This window comes from Mandrillus leucophaeus, unplaced genomic scaffold, assembly GCF_000951045.1.
Source record: "Mandrillus leucophaeus isolate KB7577 unplaced genomic scaffold, Mleu.le_1.0 Scaffold67, whole genome shotgun sequence".
In the NCBI taxonomy this organism is placed as follows: Eukaryota; Metazoa; Chordata; class Mammalia; order Primates; family Cercopithecidae; genus Mandrillus; species Mandrillus leucophaeus.
The window spans coordinates 4459905-4482982 of NW_012107252.1; the positions used below are offsets into that span (position 1 = coordinate 4459905).

The window sequence follows — 23078 nt, forward strand, 5'->3', positions numbered from 1 at the left end:
AAAAGGCCAGGCACAGTGGCTCACACCTGTAATCCCAGCACTTTGGGAGGCCGAGGTGGGCAGATCACAAGGTCAGGAATTTGAGACCAGCCTGACCAACGGGGTGAAACCCTGTCTCCACTAAAGTACAAAAATTAGCCAGGTGGGGTGGCGCATGCCTGTAATCCCAGCTACTCAGGGGGCTGAGACAGGAGAATCGCTTGAACCTGGGAGGTGGAAGTTGTGGTGAGCCGAGATTGTGCCACTGCACTCCAGCCTGGGCGACAGAGTGAGACTCCATTTTGAAAATAAATAAATAAATAAATAATAAAAAAAATAAAAGAAAAGGCCTGGTGCAGTGACTCTTGCCTCTAAATCCCATCACTTTGGGAAGCTGAGGCAGGCAGATCACTTGAGCCCAGGAGTGTGAGACCAGCCTAGGTAACAAGGCAAAACCCTGTCTCTGCAAAAAAGAAGAAATTAGCTGGGTGTGGTGGCATGTACCTGTAGTCCCAGTCACTCAGGAGGCTGTGATGGGAGGGTGGCTTGAGCCCAGGAGGTCAGGGCTGAAGTGAGTGATGTTTGGCAGCACTCCAGCCTGGGCAACAGAGTGACACCCTGTCTCTTAAAAAAAAGAAAAAAGAAAAAAAAGACAGAAACTTCACATGAAAAGAACTCACTACATATCTAAAAAATATGATCCAGAACAATCAATAAGATATGTTATATAGAAAAACCACAAGATATTAAAGAAAAATAAAAACTCCTTTGGGAATCCAGACAAAAGGACCAAGTCACTCATAAGGGAAAGAAAAACAGATTTTATCTGGACTGTTTTGACAACAACACTGTATGTCAAAAGACAATGAAAGAATACATTTAGGCTGGGTGTGGTGGCTCACACCTGTAATCCCAGCACTTTGGGAGGCCAAGGCGGGTGGATCATGAGGTCAGGAGTTCGAGGCCAGCCTGGTCAACATGGTGAAGCCCTGTCTCTACTAAAAATACAAAAATTAGCCGGGCATGGTGGCGGGTGCCTATAATCCCAGCTACTTGGAAGGCTAAGGCAGGAGATCGCTTGAACCTGGGAGGCAGAGGTTACAGTGAGCTGAGATTGTGCCACTGCACTCCAGCCTAGGCAACAAGAGCAAAACTCCATCTCAAAAAAAAACATTTAATATATTCAAGGAATACATGTGAGTCACGGATTCTATATCCAAATAAATTGGCTGTGAAACATAAAGGCAGCAGATAACTTATTGAACATTACCATGCACCCTCCTTTAGGAATCTATTAGAAATAAGCTTCAGATAAATGACTGGAGACACAAGGAATAAGGACTGGTGTGCAATGATCATCAACAGCTGCTAATATCATAAAATGAAAGACAACCAGATAATCATGTGCCTTCAGATGGAAGAACACACCACTACCTTGCCAAAAATTCAAACCTAAACCTAATCAAGCCTCAAGTTCAACTGCCAATTTATAGAATATACATACAAGAAACACTCATTAGCCAGATGCGGTGGCTCAAGCCTGTAATCCCAGCACTTTGGGAGGCCGAGACGGGCGGATCACGAGGTCAGGAGATCGAGACCATCCTGGCTAACCCGGTGAAACCCCGTCTCTACTAAAAAATACAAAAAACTAGCCGGGCGAGGTGGCGGGCGCCTGTAGTCCCAGTTACTTGGGAGGCTGAGGCAGGAGAATGGCATAAACCCGGGAGGCGGAGCTTGCAGTGAGCTGAGATCCGGCCACTGCATTCCAGGCCGGGCGACAGAGCGACACTCCGTCTCAATAAAAAAAAAAAAAAAAAAAAAAAACTCATTAAATCAACAAAATGCAGACTGTGGGAAAACTACACCAAAAACCCAGTTTCTTCAACAATTAAATTACAAGGGGAAAAAAAAGAAATGGAGGGAAAATCTATATGTTAAGAGACTTAAAAAACATTTCAACCAATTATAATGTGTAATCCTTATTCACTTCCTAAGTTAAATAAACACATTTGAAAAAACATGCTGAAATTATATTTATGAGGCAACTGGAAACTCAAACACTGATTAAATACTTAATGATACCAAAGAATTCTTATTGATTTGGTTTTTTACTGTTTTTTAGAAGTGATAGTGGTATTTTTAAAAAGTGCCTTTATCTTTACAATATATTCTAAAATATTTACACATAAAGTTATATGTCTAAGATTTGCTTCAAAAGAACATAGGAGAAAGCAAGTTGGGTAAAATATAGATAAAATAAGATTTGCTGTAGGTTGTTAACTGTTGATGCTGGGTGACAGATACGTGGGCAATGTTGTTTACTTTTGTACATGTTTTAAAATTTCCACATAAGGAGTTAAAATATTAACTATGTCTGGTCTACAACTTGTGTGTTTAACAAACGGCAATTATCATTATTATTATTAGTTAACTCTGAATATTTACTAAATGAATGAGTTTAGACATAGATAAGAATGAATGATTTATCAACAAATATGAAACATTATTATGGAGAAAATATGAAATCTAAGAGCATTCATGTCATCAATGTCAGTTGTAAGAGTGGAGCTCACTCACCCAGGGCCTGGGAGAATGAATGAACCAATAATCTCTCTTGATAAGTCAGGGAAAGAGGTTTGGGTAGCTGAAATAAAAAGTGAGAACCAGTAAATCAGTAAAATTGTGGGGTTAGATAAAGCAAAATGAAGTAGAAAATGGTGCCAGAAATTATAAAGCCAAATGAAATATGTGTCCTTTAAGTGAAAAAACATAACTTAGCAAATATGGTATCCAACTTCAATATCCTATAAGCACATATGATGGAGGTTTCCACATTTAAGCAGGACTGCAATACATTTAGCAAATGTAAGGTAAAGGAAAAAGATTATAAGTTAAAAATTATTTAAACAAAAAAAAAAGCCAAATAAAGTGAATGTACTACTCTGGCCTTTCTCTGAGAACAGAAGTCAAACACAAAGACCTCACAAAAATAGCTGGGAAACTCAATCTGGAGGAAGTGGGTAAAGATAAAACCAAAAGCTAATAAACCCCAAACTTTCAGGGAATGTTCTTATCTTACCTAAAATCTTATTGGAAACAGACCAGAAGAGCCTCTTAATGTTTAGGAGCTCTTTTGTGGGCACAGGGGAAGAAAAAACATGGGCTTAAAGGGTCACTGTGCCACGCATGGCACAGTTGCTCAGTACAACTTTCTCCTTGAGAGAGATAACTGACATCCCTTAGCAAACACTGACAACTTCCTTCTTATGCTGTCTCACTTTCTTCAACCATTTATATGCCCTTCCACTGCCTTTTCTACAAGTTTATGTTAATTCTAATCAGTTAATTCTGAATTTTGGCTTAGCTCAGTTCCTAACAGCTATTTGGGAGTCTATTTACGTTCCTCCAACAGTTAGCCTTGTTGCCTTCTACTCCCGGTTGGAAGGCAAGTTGATATGAAGCCAGGATTTCAGAAGCTACTGTAGTAAGAAAAAACCAAGTAAAGATAGCAAAGACTTGCTGGTCAAAGTCACAGCTTGGAAGATGGCTCAGAGGTAGGATTATATGTAAGAGATGCTGTGTAAATGATACGGGGGAAACAGGTAAGGGAGGAAAAGAAATTAGACTGCAGAAGGACTTAGTAAAGATTCTGACTTTAGGTGCAAGGGGAAGCCCTAAAATAAGGAGTAAAAGATCAAAGTCATGGCCATGCACGGTGGCTCATGCCTGTAATCCCAGCACTTTGGGGGGCCGAGGCCGGCAGATCATGAAGTCAGGAGATCTAGACCTTCCTGGCTAACACGGTGAGACCCTGTCTCTACTAAAAATACAAAAAAATTAGCCAGGTGTGATGGTGGGCGCCTGTAGTCCCAGCTACTCAGGAGGCTGAGGCAGGAGAATGGCGTGAACCTGGGAGGGAGAGCTTGCAGCGAGCCGAGACTGCGCCACTGCACTCCAGCCTGGGCGACAGAGCGAGACTCCGTTTCCGAAAAAAACAAAAAAACAAAAAAAACAAAAAACAAAAAAACAAAGTCATAAGAAAAGGCAGTAACTTGGAGAGTAAAGTACCCCTTTGGTGGTTACTTTCCTTCTCATGCCTTCTCTCCTAATAGTTGACACTGTTACTTCTCAAGCCTCCAAGTGTTAGAGGAACTTATTTGCATGGGACTTCCAAGATTTCTAATTCTAAGCTGGGCCAAAAATAACTTTTCTAAAATTCAGAGATTATAGAGCAAAGAAAGTTTACACATCCATTCTAAACTTTTAGATGGTAGCTAATACAGCCCTGCGAAGACCATCAAAAATCCCAAGCTCTTTGCAAATCAAAACTACAGTAAGATACTAACTCATGCTTATTGGGATGACTACTATTAAGAAAAAAATATGCTGGGCGTGGTGGCTCATGCCTGTAATCCCAGCACATTGGGAGGCTGAGGTGGGTGGATCACGAGGTCAGGAGTTCGAGACCAGCCTGGCCAACATGGTGAAACCCTGTCTCGATACTAAAAATACAAAAATTAGCTGGGTGTGGTGGTATGCACCTGTAATCCTAGCTACTCAGGAGGCTGAGGCAGGAGAATCACTTGAACCTGGGAGGAGAGGTTGCAGTAAGCTGAGATTGCGTCATTGCACTCCAGCCTGGGCAACAGAGCAAGACTCCTTCTCAAAAACAAAAAACAAACAAACAAAAATAAGCAGAAAATACGTATCGGGAAGGAAGTGGAGAAACTGGAACTATAGACTAGGCATGGTGGCTCACCCTTGTAAATCCAGCACTTTGAGAGGCCAAGGTAGAGGATCACTTGAGCCCAGCAGTTCGAGACCAGACTGAGCAACATAGTGAGACTCTGTCTCTTAAAAAAAAAGAAAAAAGAAAAAATACACACACACACACACACACACATATATATATACACACACATATACATATATCTATATATGTAGCCACGCACGGTGGCTCATGCCTGTAATCCCAGCACTTTGGGAGGCCAAGGTGGGTGGATCATCTGAGATCAGGAGTTTGAGACCAGCTTGATCAACATGGAGAAACCCCGTCTCTACTAAAAATACAAAATTATTGCATGTGTATAAAAATATATATATACACACACACACACGTGTTTATTTTAATTTATTTATATATATATTTTGAGACAGAATTTCCCTCTGTTGCCGAGGCTAGAGTGCAGTGGTACGATCTCAGCTCACTGCAACCTTCACCTCTTGGGTGCAAGCAATCCTCACACCTCAGCCTCCTGAGTACCTGGGACTACAGGTGTGTGCCACCATGCCTGGCTAATTTTTGTATTTTGGGAGCAATATAGTGAGACCCCCTCATCTCAACAAAAAATAAAAAGTTAGCTGGGTGTGGCAATGTATGACCATGGTTCCAGCTACTCAGGAGGCTGAGATAGGAGCATCACTTGACCACAGAAGGTCAGTGCTGCAGTGAGCCATGATCACATCATGGCACTCCAGCCTAGGTGTCAGAACGAAATCCTGTCTCACAAACAAAACAAGTAAAGAAAGAAAGAGGTTGGAGCCCTTGTACACTGTTGGTGGGAATGTAAAATGGTATAGCCACTGCAGAAAATAGTATGGCAGTTCGTTAAAAAATTAAACACGGAAATAGCATATAATCCAGCAACTACACTTCTCAGTATAAACCCAAAGAACTGAAAGAGGGTCGGTCTCAAAGAAATATTTGTACATCCATATTCACAGCTGCATTATTCACAATAGCTAAAATGTGGAGGCAACCCAAGTGTCCATGGATGGATGAATGGCTAAGCAAAATGTGGTATATCCATAAAATAGAATATTCCTCAGTCTTAAAAAGTAAGTAAATTCTGCAGAATGCTACGATGTGGATGAACCTTGAGGATGTTATGCTAAGTAAGCCAATCATGAAAAGATAAATACTGGAGGTGGAGGCGGGCAGATCACTTGAGGCCAGAAGTTCAAGACTAGCCTGGCCAACATGAAATGGTGAAACCCCATTTCTACCAAAAATACAAAAACTAGCCGGGTGTAGTGGCATGCACCTGTAGTCCCCGCTACTCATGAGGCTGAGGCACAAGACATGCTTGAACCCAGGAGGCAGAGGCTGCAGTGAGCTGAGATCATGCCGCTGTACCCCAGTCAGGGTGATAGAGCGAGACTGTATCAAAAAAAAAAAAAAAAAAAAAGACAAATACTGTATGATTCCACTTACATGAGGTACTTAGAGGTAGTCAAAATCATAGAAACAGAAAGTAGAATGGTAGCTGCCACGGGCTAGGAGGAGGGGGACGTTAGTATTTAATGGTAATAGAGTTTCAGTTTTACAAGATAAAGGTTATAGAGATGGAGGGTGGTAATGGTTGCACAACATTATAAATGTGCTTAATACCACTGAACTGTACACTTGACCCGAATTTTCTTTCCATTACCCTAATGGAATTCCCCATCTATTCTCTAAACAAATAAGCAGCTGTACCCCAGAAAGCAACACACCCAACATTATTTTATTGGAAGCCCCCACCCTAATCAGAAGCACCCAAAATCCACTTGAGAGAAAATACAGAAACGTAGGAAAGGAAGGCCAAAAGTGAATGGAAATGCATATATACACTGTACTGGAGGTCCTGGCCAGGGCAATGAGATAATTTTTTTTTCTTTTTTTCTTTTTTTAAAGAGTCGGGCATGGTGGCTCACGCCTGTAATCACAACATTTTGAGAGGGCAAGGTTGGGGGTATCACTTCTGTCCAAGGAGTTCTAGACCAGGCCTAGGCAATATAGTGAGATCCTGTCTCTATACAAAAAAAAAAAAAGTCCAGGTGTGGTGGTGCATGCCTGTAGTCTCAGCTGCTTGGGAGGCTTAAGGAGAATCACCTGAGCCTGGGGAGGTCGAGGTTACAGTGAGCTGTGATTGAGTCTCTGCACTCCAGCCTGGACAACACAGTGAGACTCTGCCTAAAAAAAAAAAAAAGAAAAAAAGAAAGTAGCCGGGCATGGTGGCACATGCCTGTAGTCCTAGTTACTTAGTTACTTGGGAGCCTGAGGTGGGAGGACTGCTTGAGCCTAGGAGTTTGGGGTTACAGTGAGCTATGACCACACAACTGCACACAAGCCTCGGTGACAGAGTGAAACTGTCTCCAAAAATAAAATTAATGTAATTTAATTTTTAAAAAGAATAAAGATTAGAAGGAAAATATAATACTGTTTTTATTTACAGGCAATATGATGATAAGGTCCTAATCAAATCTATAATTTAAAAGGTCACAGCACATAATGCCAAAATACAAAAATCAATTGTGTTTCTATACACATGCAATAAACAATGAAAACAGAAAAACTACCAATTACAATATCATTAAAAATATTTACCTAGGAATAAATTTATCAAGAAATGTTCAAAATCTCTACATTGGGCTGGGTGTGGTGGCCCATGCCTATTATCCCAGCACTTTAGGAGACTGAAGTGGGAGGACAGCTTGAGCCCAGGAGTTTGAAACTAGCCTGAGCAACACAGTGAGACATCTCTACTAAAATAAAAATTTAAAAAATTAGCTGGGCATGGTGGCATATGCCTGTAGTCCCACCTACTCGGGAGGCTGATGTGGAGATCACTTGAGTCCAGGAGGTTGAGGCTGCAGTGAGCTTTGATCATACCACTGCACTCCAGCCTGGACGACAGAGTAAGACTGTCTCAAGAAAAAAAAAAAAATCATCACTGAAAATTACAAAACTCAGTTGAGAGAAACTAAGGGAAACTTAAATAAATACATACACAATTATGTGTTAATGACAGCGATATGTTCTGAGAAATGCATTGTTAGGTGACTTCCTTGTGCAAACATCATAGAATGTACTTACACAAACCTAGATAGTATAGCCTACTACATACCTAGGCCATATGGTATAGTCCATTGCTCCTAGGCTACAAACCTGTATAACATGTTATTACATACCATAGGTAATTGTAACACAATGGTAAGTATTTGTGTACTTAAACATATCTAAACATAGAAAAGGTACAGTAAAAATATGGTATTACAATCTTATGGGACCACATATGCAGCCAGTCATTGACCAGAAATCGTTATGTGGCACATGACTATATATACCATGTTCAAGGATCAAAAGATTCAATATTAAGATGTCAAATCTGAGCTGGGTGAGGTGGCTCATGCATGTAATCCCAGCACTTTGGGAGGCCAAGGTGGGTGGATCGCTTGAACCCGGGAGTTCAAGACCAGCCTGGCCAACATGGTGAAACCCTGTCTCTATAAACTACAAAAATTAGCCAGGTGTGGTGGCACACACCTGTAATCCTAGCTACTTGGGAGGCTGAGGCACGAGAATCAGTTGAACCTGGGAGGTGGAGGCTGCAGTGAGGTGGTGCAGTGAGAAGGTGCAGTGGAGGTGGAGATTGCACCACTGCACTCAGCCTGGGTGACAGAGCAAGACTCTGTCTCAAAAAGAATACAAAACAAAGACAAAACCATAAACAAACATCTACACAAAGGTCAGATGGGCAGAGATTTCTTAGACTGGACACAAAAAGCAATAACCATAAAAGACAAAATCAGTAATTTGGATTTCATCGACATTAAAAACTTTTCTCCAAGAGACACCATTAAATAAAAAGACAAGCCACAGACTGGTGGAAAATATTCACAACACATATCTCACAAAAGACTTGAATCTAGACTATATTAAGAATTCCTATAATCAATAATGGAAAGGCAAACAACTCAATTAAAAAAATAGACAAAGGCTTTGAGCAGACACTTCATGAACATATATAAATGGCCAATAAACATATGAAAAGGTTTTCAGCATCATTACCATCAGGGAAATGTAAATTAAAACCACAATGAGATACCACTACATACACACCTACTAGAATGGTTAAAATGAAAAAGACTGACAACACCAAGGGTTGATGAAGACGTGAAGCAAACACAACTCTTACAAACTGTTTCATAAAATGGTACAACCACTTTAGAAAACCGGTAGTTTCTAATAAAGTAAGCCCTACAGCCGAGAATATTTTCACAAAAAGACCTGCAGAAAAATACTCATAATAGCTTTATGCAAGATAGCCAAAAATTAGAAACAACCCAAATAACTGTCAATAGGACAGATAAATAAATAGTACTATATTCATTCAATGGAATACTACTCAGCCTAAAAAGCAACAGATTAGTTATACTTTCAATAACATGAATGAATCTGAAAAATATGTTGAACAAAAGAAGCCAGAACAAAACTGTATGATTCCATTTATATGAAGTTTATAAACAAATAAAATTAATATGTAGTGATAGAAACAGAAGAGTAGTTGACTCTGAAGATTGAATACTTACTAGAAAGAAGCACAAAGGAACTTTCAGAGGTGATGGAATTGTTCTAGATTCAGATAATGGTAATCTAGGTGTATATTTAGTATCTGTGCATTTTACTGTGTATAAATTATTCCCCAATAAAAGGGGTGAAAAAGCCATGTATTTGCATTAATTTTTTGTTTTATAGTACAAAAGTCAGTTGAAAATAACACATCCTTTTAATCACCAGAAATAACAGAAGAAAGTTTGTCTCCCATTTCAAGTAATATGGCAACATCACGATTGAATTTTTTCCAAAGAAAAACAATTTTAGAACAATCTACAGTGGATCTTTCTCAGCTTTTGGGCCACCAACCATTGGGGAGACTATGTTCTCATATCTACATGCTCCTTAGTTTCTTAACCAAAGGTGACTAAAGTTCAAATATTACATGGGAAGTCTATGAATTTTTTAACGTTCCTTTGTGCTTCTTTCCAGTCAATTCTCAACTGCAGAGTCAACTGCTTCTCTGATTTATATATTAACATTTCTTGTTCATGAACTTCATATAAATAGAATCTTTTGAAGCACATTTAGAGTATATCTTTTTTTTTTTTGAGATGGGGTCTTGCTCTGTTGCCCAGGCTGGAGTGCAGTGGCGTGATCTCGGCTCACTGCAACCTCCACCTCCTGGGTTCAAGCAAATCTCCTGCCTCAGCCTCCCCAGTAGCTAGGATTACAGATGTGCGCTACCACGCCCAGCTAATTTTTGTCTTTTTTAGTAGAGACAGGGTCTCACCACATTGGCCAGGCTGGTCTCAAAACTCCTGACCTCAAGTGATCCACCTGCCTTGGCCTCCCAAAGGGATTACAGGCATGAGCCACTATGCCTGGCCTAGAGTATGTCTTTTTTTTTTTTTTAAATAAAAATGTACCATTACTCAAAAACACAGGAAACCAGTGACTATGACAAATGAATATCTAAATCTTTCCTAGTAACCAAATCAAAGAGCAACTAAAGAGTACATGGCTAACAAAGTATGTGATGTAAAAATATATTAGAAATAAAGTTTTATAAACTATAATGCACTGGGGGCCAGGCATGATGGCTCACGCCTATAATTCCAGCACTTTGGGAGGCTGAGGTAGGCAGATCACCTGAGGTCAGGAGTTCGAGACTAGCCTGGTCAACATGGCGAAATCTCGTCTATACTAAAAATACAAAATCAGTCAGGCATGGTGGCATGCGCCTGTAATCCCAGCTACTTCGGAGGCTGAGGCAGGAGAATTGCTTGAACCTGGGAGGTGGAGGTTGCAGTGAACTGAGATCACATTACTGCACTGTAGCCTGGGTGACAGAGCCTTGCTCTGTCAAAACAAAACAAAACTATAATGCATGTATTGGATATTATTTATCTTCAATAAACAAGAAGAGTCAAAAAATCGCTTTTCACCTTAAGTTTTGGATATATGTAGCGCAAAGAATCTGCAGTTCCCATGTCAGCATCATCAGGAATACACACAATATCTGGCTTCATTTTCATCTTGAATTCTGCACATAGAGCCTTTTGAACATCCCTGGTTGTAACCACAATGACTTCTATAGGACAAAAGAAAAAAAGAAAGAAAAGCAAAAACTTATTCATGTAGACAGTGGTTTCACTATTTCAATTAGATTTGGTCTATTTCTAGGTATAATAACAACTGCTAATATTATTGCGCCTTTTCAATGTGTTTTACCTGCATTCCCCCAATTAATTCTATTTTTTTTTTTTTTTACAGACAGGGTCTTAGCCACTCAGGCTGGAGTGCAGTGGCACTATCACAGCTCACTGCAGCCTCAACCTCCCGAGGTCAGGCAATCCTCCCACCTCAGCCTCCCAAGTAGCTGAGACTACAGGCATGTGCCACCATGCTTGGCTAATTTTTGTACATTCTGTAGAAATGAGGTTTTACTCTGTTGCCCAGGCTGGTCTCCAACTCCTGGGCTCAAAGGATCCACCAGCCTTGGCCTCCCAAAGGGTTGCAATTACAGGCGTGAACCACTGCGTCTGGCCTCCCCTAATTAATTCTTACAGCAGTCTCATCTTATAAATAAGGTATCTTGGATTAAAAGACATGCTGGTTGGGCGCAGTGGCTCATGCTTGTAAATCCCAGCATTTTGGGAGGCCGAGGGAGGCAGATCACTTGAGCCCGGGAGTTCAAGACCAGCCTGGGCAACATGGCAAAACCTTGTCTCTACAAAAAACTTCAAAAAACCGGAGGTTTAGGTGGGAGGATTGCTTGAGTCTGGGAGGCAGAGGTTTCAGTGGGCCAAGATCACCCCACTGCACTCCAGCCTGGGCAACAGTGTGAGTCTCTCTCAAAAAAAAAACCAAACAAACAAAAAATCAGGTCTATATGAATGGTGCCCACACTTTAATATATTATATGCCACTTCTCCTTGATATGAAGAATTCAGAAGAACGTTCATCAAATATACAAATGGGAAGAAATACAAAAAACACTTTGGGAAGCCAAGGCGGGTGGATAACTTCAGCCCAGGAACTCAAGACCAGCCTGGGTAACATGGCGAAACCCTATCTCTGCCAAAAAAAAAAAGAAAAAAAATAAAAATTATCCAGACGTGGTGGCGTGCATGTAGTCGCAGCTACTCAAGAGGCTAAGATATGGCCGGGCACGGTGGCTCAAGCCTGTAATCCCAGCACTTTGGGAGACTGAGATGGGCGGATCACGAGGTCAGGAGATCGAGACCATCCTGACTAACACGGTGAAACCCCGTCTCTACTAAAAAATACAAAAAACTAGCCGGGCGAGGTGGCGGGTGCCTGTAGTCCCAGCTACTCGGGAGGCTGAAGCAGGAGAATGGCGTGAACCCGGGAGGCAGAGCTTGCAGTGAGCTGAGATCCGGCCACTGCACTCCAGCCTGGGCGACAGAGCGAGACTTCGTCTCAAAAAAAAAAAAAAAGAGGCTAAGATGGGAGGATCGCTTGAGCCCAGGAGGCAGAGGTTGCAATGAGCTGAAATCATGCCACTGTACTCCACCCTCGGGCAAAAGAGTAAGACCCTATATCAAAAAATCAAAAAAACCAAATGGGGCCATGCATGGTGGCTCACGCCTGTAATTCCAACACTTTGGAAGGCCGAGACAGGCAGATCACTTGAGGTCAGAAGTTCAAGACAGGCAGATCACTTGAGGTCAGAAGTTCAAGACCAGCCTGGACAACATGGTGAAACTCTGTCTCTATCAAAAATAAAAAAAAATTAGCTGGGAGTGGTGGTGCACGCCTGTAGTCCCAGGTACTTGGGAGACTGAGGCAGGAGAATTGCTTAAATCAGGGAGGTGGAGGCTGCAGTGAGCTGAGATCACATCACTGCACTCCAGCCTGGGCGACAGAGTGAGACTCCAACATTTTAAATCTTCATTCAATACAAAGAGAGAGCTATTAAGCTACCACTCCTTCCTATTGGAGGCAACTCTAATAATGGAATGAACACTGGATCACAAGACTGGGCCTCAGGCTTTGGCACCCTGATTTATTATATTTAAATATAGGACACCTCAAACTCAATGTGACCAAAGCTGAACTCATTATTTTAATGAAGACAAAATTCATTAAAACCTTTTCCTGGCCAGGCACAGTGGCTCACACCTGTAATCCCGGCACTTTGGGAGGCCGAAGTGGGTGGATCACAAGGTCACAAGATCGAGACCATCCTAGCTAACATGGTGTAACCCCGTCTCTACTAAAAATACAAAAAATTAGCCAGGCGTGGTGGCACACGCCTGTAGTCCCAGCTACTCAGGAGGCCGAAGCAGGAGAATCGCTTGAACCTGGGAGAGGTTGAACCCTGGCAGAGGTTGCAGTGAGCTGAGATCATGCCATTGCACTCCAGCCTGGGTGACAGAGCAAGACTCTGTCTCAGAAAAAAAACAACAACAAAACTGTTCCTTCTTTCCTATTCCTTTTCCTACTTAATGGCATAACTATCTACCTAGTAATGGCATGACTATCTACGTAGTTACCCAAGCAAAAAGTAGAGAGGATCACTAGACTTTAAGGTTCTGGAAGTCAGGGCCTGAGCTGTCTTTTCAATTCTGTACCTCCATGCTTAATACAGAACCTAGTACTTACATCAAAACACAATTTAAAACATATATATATTATGTATCAGATAATACAAATATTACCTGGTACATAATAGACTCTAAGTGCTGACTATGAGGCATTTAAGGTCTCAATCTGCTCTTTCTGATATCCTTACAGGGTTCCTCTTGGATCACTGTGGACATGAGCTCCATAACGACAACACTTAGTGCTATCCTCTCAACCTTTTTCACACAGCAATAGAGTACTCCTACATTCCTTTTTTTAAAAAGCCAGTCTTCAGCCAATGAGTTCTAGTCATCCTCTCTCACTCTCATAATGCTGACAAATCATGGGGATCAAATCCCCTAAAAGTTTTATGAGTTCACAGCACACTTTGTCATAGCTCACCTTCAAATCCAACACGCTCAAGCAGGTTCAATGGGTACCAAATTAAAGGTTTGTTCCCAACTGGAAGCAGAGGTTTGGGAATGCTGGAAGTTAGGTCTGTCATCCGAGATCCTCCACCTACTGCCATCACTACTGCTTGAAATTCCATTTTTACAAACTGCAAGTACAGAAAAAACAATTAACAGAAAAAAACCAATGTAACAAAAATCAAAGCACACACAATACTAGCCTATTTTTATTTAGGTTACTGATATCCACTATGTCAAATGCATAATTCCCAACTCTAGCAATCAGAGTAAGAAAAGCTTAGCTGCAGATAAACATTATGTCTACCAATATGTATTCTCAGTTCTATCCTTGGTAAAAGTGGGAGGATATGAATGAAGGGCCCTTGCCCTTGAGTTATTCACAATTAAGTGGAGAAGACAAATTCAGTAAATCGCAATATATGTCATTAGTGCCACAGCAGGAAAATATCCAAGATATAGTGGGCATACAATAAAAGGAACATCTAGTTGTCATTGAAAACACAGGGAAGGTTTTAGAGGAAGTGATGCTTGAGCTGACACTGAAGAAGTAAGAGTTTACCAAGTGGGCTTCTGATGTATGAATTTTTATTCTTTGAAAATATTAGGCTGGGTGAGGTGACTCACATCTATAATCCCAGCACTTTGGGAGGCTGAGGTGTGTGGATCACATGAGCTCAGGAGTTCGAGACCAGCCTGGGAAACATGGCGAGACGCCATCTCTACCAAAAATACAAAAAATTAGTCAGGCGTGATGGCTTGTGCCTATGGTTCCAGCTACTTGGGAAGCTGAAGTGGGAGGATCATTTGAGCCTGGGAGGCAGGTGTTGCAGTGAGCCGAGACTGGGCCACTGCACTCCAACCTGTGTGACAGAGTGAGATCCTGTCACCAAAAAAAAAAAAAAAAAAAAAAAAAAAAAAAAATATCAAAAAGCAATTTGTGTTGACTTTTTATTTTTATATGTTGTGTCTTCTGAATTTTAGGTCTTCTAAAAAAAAAAAAAAAAAAGAGAAAAAAAGAAAACATTAAAAGATGTCTGACTAGAATTAACAGCAGAAACACAAGCATGTTAGGATTTCGAAAAGTATGAAATGACTTAAGACTCCAATAATTCAGCCATCGGCTCATCTTATTCCTCCAATTTTTAAAGATATCACTATAAACACAAACATAGGCTTGTATCTGAACCTAGATTTACAGAACACAATTATAAAAACAAACCAAACGGTTAATTCCTTTTTTCAAACTCAAGGTAATAAACAAACCTATTTGACTTTGAAAAGAATCTCTTTACAGAAACTACCACAGAACAGAAACACAGTAAAAGGTCATAAATATTTATTTATTTATTTATTTATTTTTGGAGATGGAGTTTCACACTTGTTGCCAGGCTGGAGTGAAATGGCGTGATCTCGGCTCACTGCAACCTCCACCTCCCAAGTTTAAGCGATTCACCTGCCTCAGCCTCCCAAGTAGCTGGGATCACAGGCATGGGCCACCATGCCCAGCTAATTTTGTATTTTTAGTAGAGATGGGGTTTCACCATGTTGGCCAGGCTGGTCCCAAACTCCTGACCTCAGGTGATCCACCCGAGTCGGCCTCCCAAAGTGCTAGGATTACAGGCGTGAGTCACCACGCCCAGCCTATTTACTTATTATTTATTCAGAGACAGAGTCTTGCTCCACTGCCCAGTCTGGAAGTGCAGTGGCAAGATCATGGCTCACTACAGCCTCAACCTCCTGCACTAAAGCAATCCTCCTGCCCCAGTCTCTGGAGTAGCTGGGACTACAGGTGGGTGCCACCATGCCTGTTTTTTTTTGTTTGTTTGTTTTTTTCTTTTTGAGATGGAGTTTCTCTCTTGTTGCCCAGGCTGCAGTGCAGTGGTGCAATCTCAGCTCACCGCAACCTCTGCCTCCTGGGTTCAAGCGATTCTCCTGCCTCAGCCTCCCAAGTAGCTGGGATTACAGGCATGCATCACCATGCCCAGCTAATTTTGTATTTTTAGTAGAGATGGGGTTTCTCCATGCTGGTCAGGCTGGTCTCGAACTCCCAACCTCAGGTCATCTGCCCGCCTCGGCCTCCCAAAGTGCTGGGATTACAAGTGTGAGCCACTGCACCTGGCTGCCTGGCTAATTCTTTTAATTAATTTTTTATAGAGACAGGGTTTCACTATGCTTCTCAGGCTGGTCTCAAACTCCTGGCCTCAAGCCTCCTGCCTGGGCCTCCCAGTGCTGAGATGAGAGGCATGAGCCACTGTGCCTGACCCATCTTTATTGATTTAAACTGAAACTACTTTCTCTGACTTACAACAATGATGTAATTTTAAATGTGTTAAAAGGTAACATTCAGAAGAAACAATGTATTCAACATCAAATTGCCAAATAACTTGTTGCAACTTTACTATAATTATTATTACTCCTGGGCCCAGGGACATCAACATCTAAAGTGCAGCGCTTAATACCTACTATACTCAAGGCACAAAGTGAAGGCTCTTGCATAACATTCACAATGTAAAGATATGGTCATTTAGATTCTAGCAAGCATTGCCTCAGACTGGAATTTAATTTCATTTTGGCATTGTATAACATCCACCACATCTAATGTTATTATGAAAAGAGCACTGGATGCTTAAGAGACAAAAGATGGGCTGGGCGTGGTGGCTCACACCTGTAATCTCAGCACTTTGGGAGGCCCAGGTAGGTGGATCACCTGAGGTCAAGAGTTCAAGAGCAGCCTGGACAACTTGGTGAAACCCTGTCTCTACTAAAAATAATTTTAAAAGTAGCCAAACATGGTGTCAGGTGCCTGTAATCCCAGCTACTCGGGTGGCTGAGGCAGGAGAATCACTTGAACCTGGGAGGCAGAGGTTGCAGTGAGCTAAGATCACACCAGTCGCACTCCAACCTGGACGACAGAGCGAGACTGTCTCAAAACAAATAAAAATAAAAAAGAGCCAAAAGATGGCCGGGCACAGTGGCTCATGCTCCCAGCACTTTGGGAGGCCAAGATGGGAGGATTGCTTGAGCCCAGGAATTCTAGAACAGTCTTGGGCAACATGGTGAGACCCCATCTCTATAAAAAATTAGCCAGGTGTGGTGGTGCATGCATGTAGTCCCAGATACTCGGGAGACTGAGGTGGGAGAATCACCTAAGCCTGGGAGGTTAAGGCTGCACACCACTGCACTCCAGTCTTGGCAACAGAATGAGACCCTGTCTCAAAAAAAAAAAGAGTCAAAAGATGAGTTTGAGTCACGATTCTGTCACTCATAGGTGGTGTGATCAGGGGCCTGACATTTAAAACTCTCAGTGTCCTCAGCTTCCAGAAGGAAGCCTGGTGGTTAGGTTCACAGACCATAGAGTCAGAATGCCTAGGTTTGAATTCTAGATCTACTATTTATTATTAGCTGTGTGAACTAGGGCAAACTAAACTTTTCTATGCCTGTTTTTGCATTTTATGATGGGGATAATTACAGTTTTACTTCACAGAGTTGTTGTTAAGATTAAATGTTATTCTACGTAAAGTAGACAAAATAATGTCCATCCCATGAGAAGCACTATATTTGTATTTGCTTTATTAGACAGAGACTAGATCAGGGAAAACCTTCCTACTAACTGAACATGCTGCTTCATAATTCTGGTCTCTACACTGCTACTGTTGCTTCCTAGTCTGCCTTCTCTTGCATCTAGCAATCACCTATTAAACTCTGAAGACAGCTCAAGAATCCTCTTGCCTACAAAGCCATTCCTAACCATTCCCACCCCTCCAGAAGTGACTCCTTTCCCCGAAGTGCTTCCACTTTGCCATGTGCAGATTATCTTAGCCTTTACAGGGTTTCATTGCACATGTGTTTAAATGTCTACTTAAGTATAATATTAATGTCTCTTAAATGTCTATATAAGAGTCTAAAAGTGACTTTCTTGGACTGTGTGTGCATCATCACTGTATTCCCAGTCAGACGTCAGAAATCAGAGTGGAATGAGGACCTGTGAACTTCACAACTGTGTAAGAGTCAAACTCAAACATGTGCACAAGGGCATTAGAATCCAGGTCACTAGGAACTGAGGTTCCCGCTCTCAAGGAGGCTCTGGGTGAAGAAAGGCAACCTAGGAAGCCTGAATAGTTACCAAGAACATAACTAATCATGTTACCAGGCAGACTGTCAAATGCTCATGTCACTGCCACGACTATGGGTGACGGGAATCCTGGCAACGAGTCTCGCTGCCTCCCAAGCTTTAGAGAGGGTGCTCGCCGCATCTCAGACTTGCCTGCATCATAGCACTCATGCCTTCTCCAGTTGTAAATAGATACGAAAACTGTAACAGAATTGGTCTGTCATTCCACGTGTGCTGCCTGAAGGCAGAGACCTTGCTGCATTCCTCCTTGTATTTCACTGCCCTGCATCCAAACAACTAAAGGAAGGCTGAATAAACGAATGAAGGGCTGGGGCGAAAGAGTGCAGGCACAGTGCTAAAGGCGTCTGGTGGCTGGCTGGTGCTCGCTCGCTAGCTGTGACTTCAAGCAGAACCTCCCCTCCTCGAAACTTCCTTTCTTTCTTTTCTTTTTTCTTTCTTTCTTTTTTTTTTTTTTTGAAACGAAGAGTCTCACTATGTTGCCCAGGTTGGAGTGCAATGGCGCGAATTCGGCTCACTGCAACAAACGATTCTCCCGCCTCAGACTCTCGAGTAGCTGAGATTAGAAACTTAGTTTCTCCATCTGTTGCATAAGGTAGTTGGCTCGGATTCTCCCCCAACCTCCCTTCTGCTTCGGACACAGCTACACGGTCGGGTCGAGCAGGGAGTCGAGCTGGCAACTTCGGGGCTCAGCACCCCCTCCTACCCCTTGGGGTCCACCTCGGCCCAGTTCGACATGCCCGCCTCCCTCAGATGAGTGGCCCCACCGCGCTGCTCACCCGGGTCAGCCAGCTCGTGCGCGGCCTGGCAGGGCAGAAGTCACAGCTATACCTCAGCTCCCCGCACGCCACAACCGCTCCCAGCGCTCTCCACGCCGCCTCTGACTGACAGCCCAATGGCGCAGGCGCGCGATGGCCGAGAAACTCGATGGAACGCTCTGAGCAGACCCACGGAGAAGGGACGAGCGCCGAGCGATGGATGACGGAGGGGACGCAATCGCCGCAGAGAGGAGGGGGCGGGGCCACCGAGGAGCATTCGACACTTGTCCCACATTACCAACGCCCTTTGAGTATTCCAGCGCAGGGTGCCAGGAACCCAGACGGAGCAACTCAGCCTTCTTCCTCAGGGAGTAAGTCTAGGACTTGGCTCCGAGTACATTCAGTGAAAGAAAGCTCATTGGGATCCGCAATTTTGGCTAGCTAGTGAAAAAAAATCACCGAATGCTCCTGCAGGGGTTGCCAGGGCTTCCTATTTGTGAGACGTATAACAAGGCCACTCACATTAACTTTAGTCATCAAAACTGGGGGCGGCTGGGCATGGTGGCTCATGCCTGTAATCTCCGCAATTTGGGAAGCCGAGGTGAGAGGACTGCTTGAAACCGGGAGTTCAAGACCAGCCTGTGCGAGAGAGACTCCAGTCTCTATAAAAATAAAAATTAGCTGGGTAGTGTGTGCCTGTAGTCCCCGCTGCTCGGGAGGCTGAGGTGGGAGAATCGCTTGAGCCCAGGAGTTCGAGGCTGCAGGGAACTATGATCGGGCCACTGCATTCCTCCTGCCTAGATGACAGAGACAGACGCTGGTTTTTTTTGTTTGTTTGTTTGTTTAATTTAGTTTTTATTTCATAATCATAAACTGAACTCTGCAATCCAGTTAGGCATGGAAAGGAACAAGGAAAACGTGGAACCCAAAGGGGACTGCAGCGAGAGCACAAAGATAAGATACTGCGAGCAGGCCGGGTGTGGTGGCTCACGTCTGTAATCCTAGCACTTTGGGAGGCCGAGGTTGGCGGATTGCCTGAGCTCAGGAGTTCAAGATCAGCGTGGGCAACATGATGAAACCCCATCTCCACTAACAAAAAAAAAAAAAAAAAAAAAAATTAGCCAGGCGTGGCAGCATGCCCCTGTAGTCCCAGCAACTCGGGAGGCCGAGGAAAGAGAATTGCTTGAACCCGGGGGGTGGAGGTTACAGTGAACCGAGATCGTGCCACTGCACTCCAGCCTGGGAAAGGGCGACAGGGCGAAACTCCGTCTCAAAAAAAAAATACTGCAAGCAAATGAGGTGAAGGGGATGCTCTCCTGAGCTACAAAAGGAATGGTCTAGCGGTTAAGATAAAACACAAGCCAAACTTGTTAGAGTTGTCCACAGTCAGCAGTGGTGATCTTGCTGGTCTTGCCATTCCCGGACCCAAAGTGCCCCATGGCCTCCACAATATTCATGTCTTCTTTCACCTTGCCAAAGACCACATGCTTGCCATCCAACCACTCAGTCTCGGCAGTGCAGATGAAAAACTGGGAACTGTTCGTGTTGGGTCCAGCATTTGCCATGGACAAGATGCCAGAAGCTGTATGCTTTAGGACGAAGCTCTAGTCATCAAATTTCTCCCCGTAGGTAGACTTGCCACCAGTACCATTATTTTGGCGTGTGAGGTCACAACCCTGACACATAAACCCTGAAATAATTCTGTGAAAGCAGGAACATTTATAACCACATCTTTTCTCTACATTGCTCAGAGCACGAAAGTTTTCTGCTGTCTTTGGAACCTTGTCTGCAAATGGCTCGAAGGAGACACGGCCCAAGGGCTTGCCGTGGGCGATGTGGAACACGGTGGGGTTAACCACGGCTGATAGTACAGAGCTCCCGGCGGCGGCTGCTTCTGCAAAGCCAAGACCCTGTTTTTAACAAAACAGTAATTGGCCAGGTGCGGTGGCTCAGGCTTATAATCCCAGCACTTTGGGAAGCGAGGCGGATGGATCCCTTGGGCCCAGGAGTTCGAGACCAGCCTGGGCAACATAGTGAAACACCCTCTCTACTAAAAACACAAAAATTAGCCAGGTGTGGTGGCGCATTGTGGGGTCCCAGCTACTTGGAAGGCAGGAGGATCTCTGGATCCCAAGAGGCAGAGGTAGCAGTGAGCCAAGATGGTATCACTGCACTTCAACCTGGGTAACAAAGAGATGAGATCTCTAAGTAAATGAAATAAATATTAAAAAATGACGAATAGATAATAAAATAATTGCTGTTCTAAGCTCTATGTTTTGGAGTGGTTTATCAAGTTGCACTAGATAACAGGACCAATGGCCATTCTCTTTTTCCCATGCATTCCTGCAATTTCATAATTTTTTTTTGAAACGGAGTCTTACTCTGTCACCAGGCTGAAGTTCAGAGGCACGATCTCGGCTCACTGCAACCTCTGCCTCCTGGGTTCAAGTGATTCTCCTGCCTCAGCCTCCCGAGTAGCTGGGACTACAGGCGTGCGGCACCACGCCTGGGTAATTTTTGTATTTTTAGTAGGGATGGGGTTTCGTCAGATTGGCCAGGATGGTCTTGAACTCCTGACCTAGTGATCTGCCTGCCTCGGCCTCCCAAAGTGGTAGGATTACAGGCGTGAGCCACTGTGCCAGGTCTGATTCATCTCTTAAATCTTGAGTTGCTTTACCTCCCTGCCAGCTAAAAGGTAGAGTATGATTTCTGTAATAAAAATAAAGGAGCTTGACTTCATTCAACAATATTTATTCATTTATTTTTAGAAATGAGGTCAGCTTATGCTGCCCAGGCTGGACTCAAACTCCTGGGTTCAATGATCCTCTTGCCTCAGCTTCCCAAGTAGCAAGGACTACAGGTATGTGCCATGGAGGAATGACTTCAACAATATCTATAGTGCCTAATATATGCCAAGCAGTGTCTTAGATGCTTGGTGTTGCAGATACAGCAGTCAGTGATTAGGACTTGTCGTTTTTTCCAGAAGGAGTTCTGCTTAGACCCTGAGAAAAAAAAAAAAAAAAGGGACTCATATCCTAAAACCAGCCTATCTTTGCCTTGCCATGAACTGATTGATCTGGCCACAGGAGGCCTGAAGTCTGACTACCCCTCTATGGAAACATAGAGATATTCTCTCTTTGGTATTACCTCAACCAAGCTTTGGAAATTACAGCATGGTTTTGAGGTAAGAACTAATTATAAATAAGAAATTATAAGTAAGAACAGCAGTCAGCCCCGTATCTGCCATCCGTTTCATATCCTTATGTTTAAACTAGCGAATGTTTTTCAAGGAACTAGAGGGCTTTCTCTTCTATTGTGGAAAGTAGTTGAGAGATTGCTTCAATTTAAACTCACTTTAAATTATTCCCTGAGGGCAATAATTCTCAAATTTTTTCATCTCTGGACTCTTTATACTTAAAAATTACTGAGGACCCCAGAAAGCTTTTGTTTATATGGATTGTATTTATCAATATTTACCATATCAAAAATTCTTTTTTTTTTTTTTGAGACGGAGTTTCACTCTTGTTGCCCAGGCTGGAGTGCAACGGCAGGATGTCAGTTCACTGAGACCTCTGCCCCTTGGGTTCAAGTGATTCTCCTGTCTCAGCCTCCAAGTAACTGGAATTTACAGGCATGCGCCACCACGCCCAGCTGATTTTGTCTTTGTAGTAGAGACGGGGTTTCTCCATGTTGGTCAGGCTAGTCTCAAACTCCTGACCTCAGGTGATCTGCCTGCCTTGACCTCCCAAGTGCTGGGATTACATGCGTGAGCCATTGTGCCAGGCCAACTACATTTTCAAAACAAAAAGTTTAGTGAGATGAATGCCATTGTTTCACCTTTTTGAAGTCTCTTTAGTGACTGGCTTAACAGAAAACAGCTTGATTTTTCCATTACTGTGATATATTATTTTGGTTTAATTTTATCATAAAAATGTGACTTCACATAGCTATGTAGTTGGTAAGAGAGCTTTTAATAACCTTTTCAGATAATTTTAGATATTCTTTGATACTATACCAAAATTCAACAAGTGGTAGTTTGTTAAAGGTTTGTTGCAATGTAGAATCGGAAATTATATCAATGAACATTTTGTACTTTGTTACAATACTTGCACTTTGAATGGACATTTTCCCCATGCATGACCTTGCAACTTGGTATACTAATAATATATAAAATATTGGTTCACAGAGTTACGCAGATCTTCCTAACACTGACTCATTATACAATATTTTAAAATCACATTTGTTAATATTACTAACAATCTCATCAGAAAAATTCTTAAATATTGGAAAGCTGGGAAGCTGATGATGACAGATACAAGTTTTATAAAATTCTAATTTTTGGCCAGGCGTGGTGGTTCAAGCCTGTA

The 23078-nt window shown here is 42.7% G+C and overlaps 1 protein-coding gene and 1 pseudogene across 2 annotated transcripts in view; both read right to left on the reverse strand.

Moving 5' to 3' along the window:
- The window catches only part of EIF2B3 (eukaryotic translation initiation factor 2B, subunit 3 gamma, 58kDa), a 150448-nt gene extending 131357 nt beyond the window's left edge, over nt 1–19091 (reverse strand). For both annotated transcript variants that reach the window (XM_012001865.1, XM_012001864.1), the window contains exons 1-3: nt 18733–19091; nt 13796–13952; nt 10750–10895 (exon numbers count right to left, since the gene is read on the reverse strand). In XM_012001865.1, coding sequence (XP_011857255.1) covers nt 10750–10895; nt 13796–13943 — 294 coding nt within the window. In that variant the 5' untranslated portion in view covers nt 13944–13952; nt 18733–19091. The remainder of the gene's footprint in view (nt 1–10749; nt 10896–13795; nt 13953–18732) is intronic.
- A 990-nt stretch (nt 19092–20081) lies between these two features.
- LOC105555128 lies at nt 20082–21052 on the reverse strand (annotated as a pseudogene).
- Nucleotides 21053–23078: the final 2026 nt, after the last annotated feature.